General features: G+C 38.7%; 1 protein-coding gene across 1 annotated transcript in view; it reads left to right on the forward strand.

Annotated features, from left to right (window-relative positions):
• The window catches only part of LOC116702021 (fibrocystin-L-like), an 11,442-nt gene that overhangs the window by 2,369 nt on the left and 8,641 nt on the right, over positions 1-432 (forward strand). The window contains exon 4 of the mRNA XM_032536078.1: positions 388-426. Within this exon, the coding sequence (XP_032391969.1) occupies positions 388-426 (39 nt within the window). The remainder of the gene's footprint in view (positions 1-387; positions 427-432) is intronic.

Raw genomic sequence — 432 nt, forward strand, 5'->3', positions numbered from 1 at the left:
CCGCCTGCTCTCGTCCACTTTACAGGCGAGGCGCAGTTCATCTCGAACGAGCCTAATGCCTGAACCTAAGATCTTTCTGCTACGCGTTGAGAACACCATGCCGAGGCTTAAAGGATAGCCTCAGGAGTGTGTATGTTAAAAAACTGAACATAAAACGTAGTTATTGTCAATATTTTTTGAATGTGGGGAAAATGTTTAAAACACAAACATAAAAAACATGATATGATCAATGTTGGGTCACTATTGGCCTTTGTCTTCAAGGTACCACAGATATTAAACAGTATGCTAGTTATTAAAAACATTTATATAATGTAATCAATTTTGCTCAAAAGCCAGAAAATGTTCATTTGGAACTTAAATGGACCCCTTTCTGGGTTTGTTTCATAGCAACGGTGTGAATGCCACCATTGAATACATCCTGGAAGTGTACAG

This window comes from Etheostoma spectabile, chromosome 14 (genome assembly GCF_008692095.1).
Source record: "Etheostoma spectabile isolate EspeVRDwgs_2016 chromosome 14, UIUC_Espe_1.0, whole genome shotgun sequence".
Taxonomy (NCBI): Eukaryota; Metazoa; Chordata; class Actinopteri; order Perciformes; family Percidae; genus Etheostoma; species Etheostoma spectabile.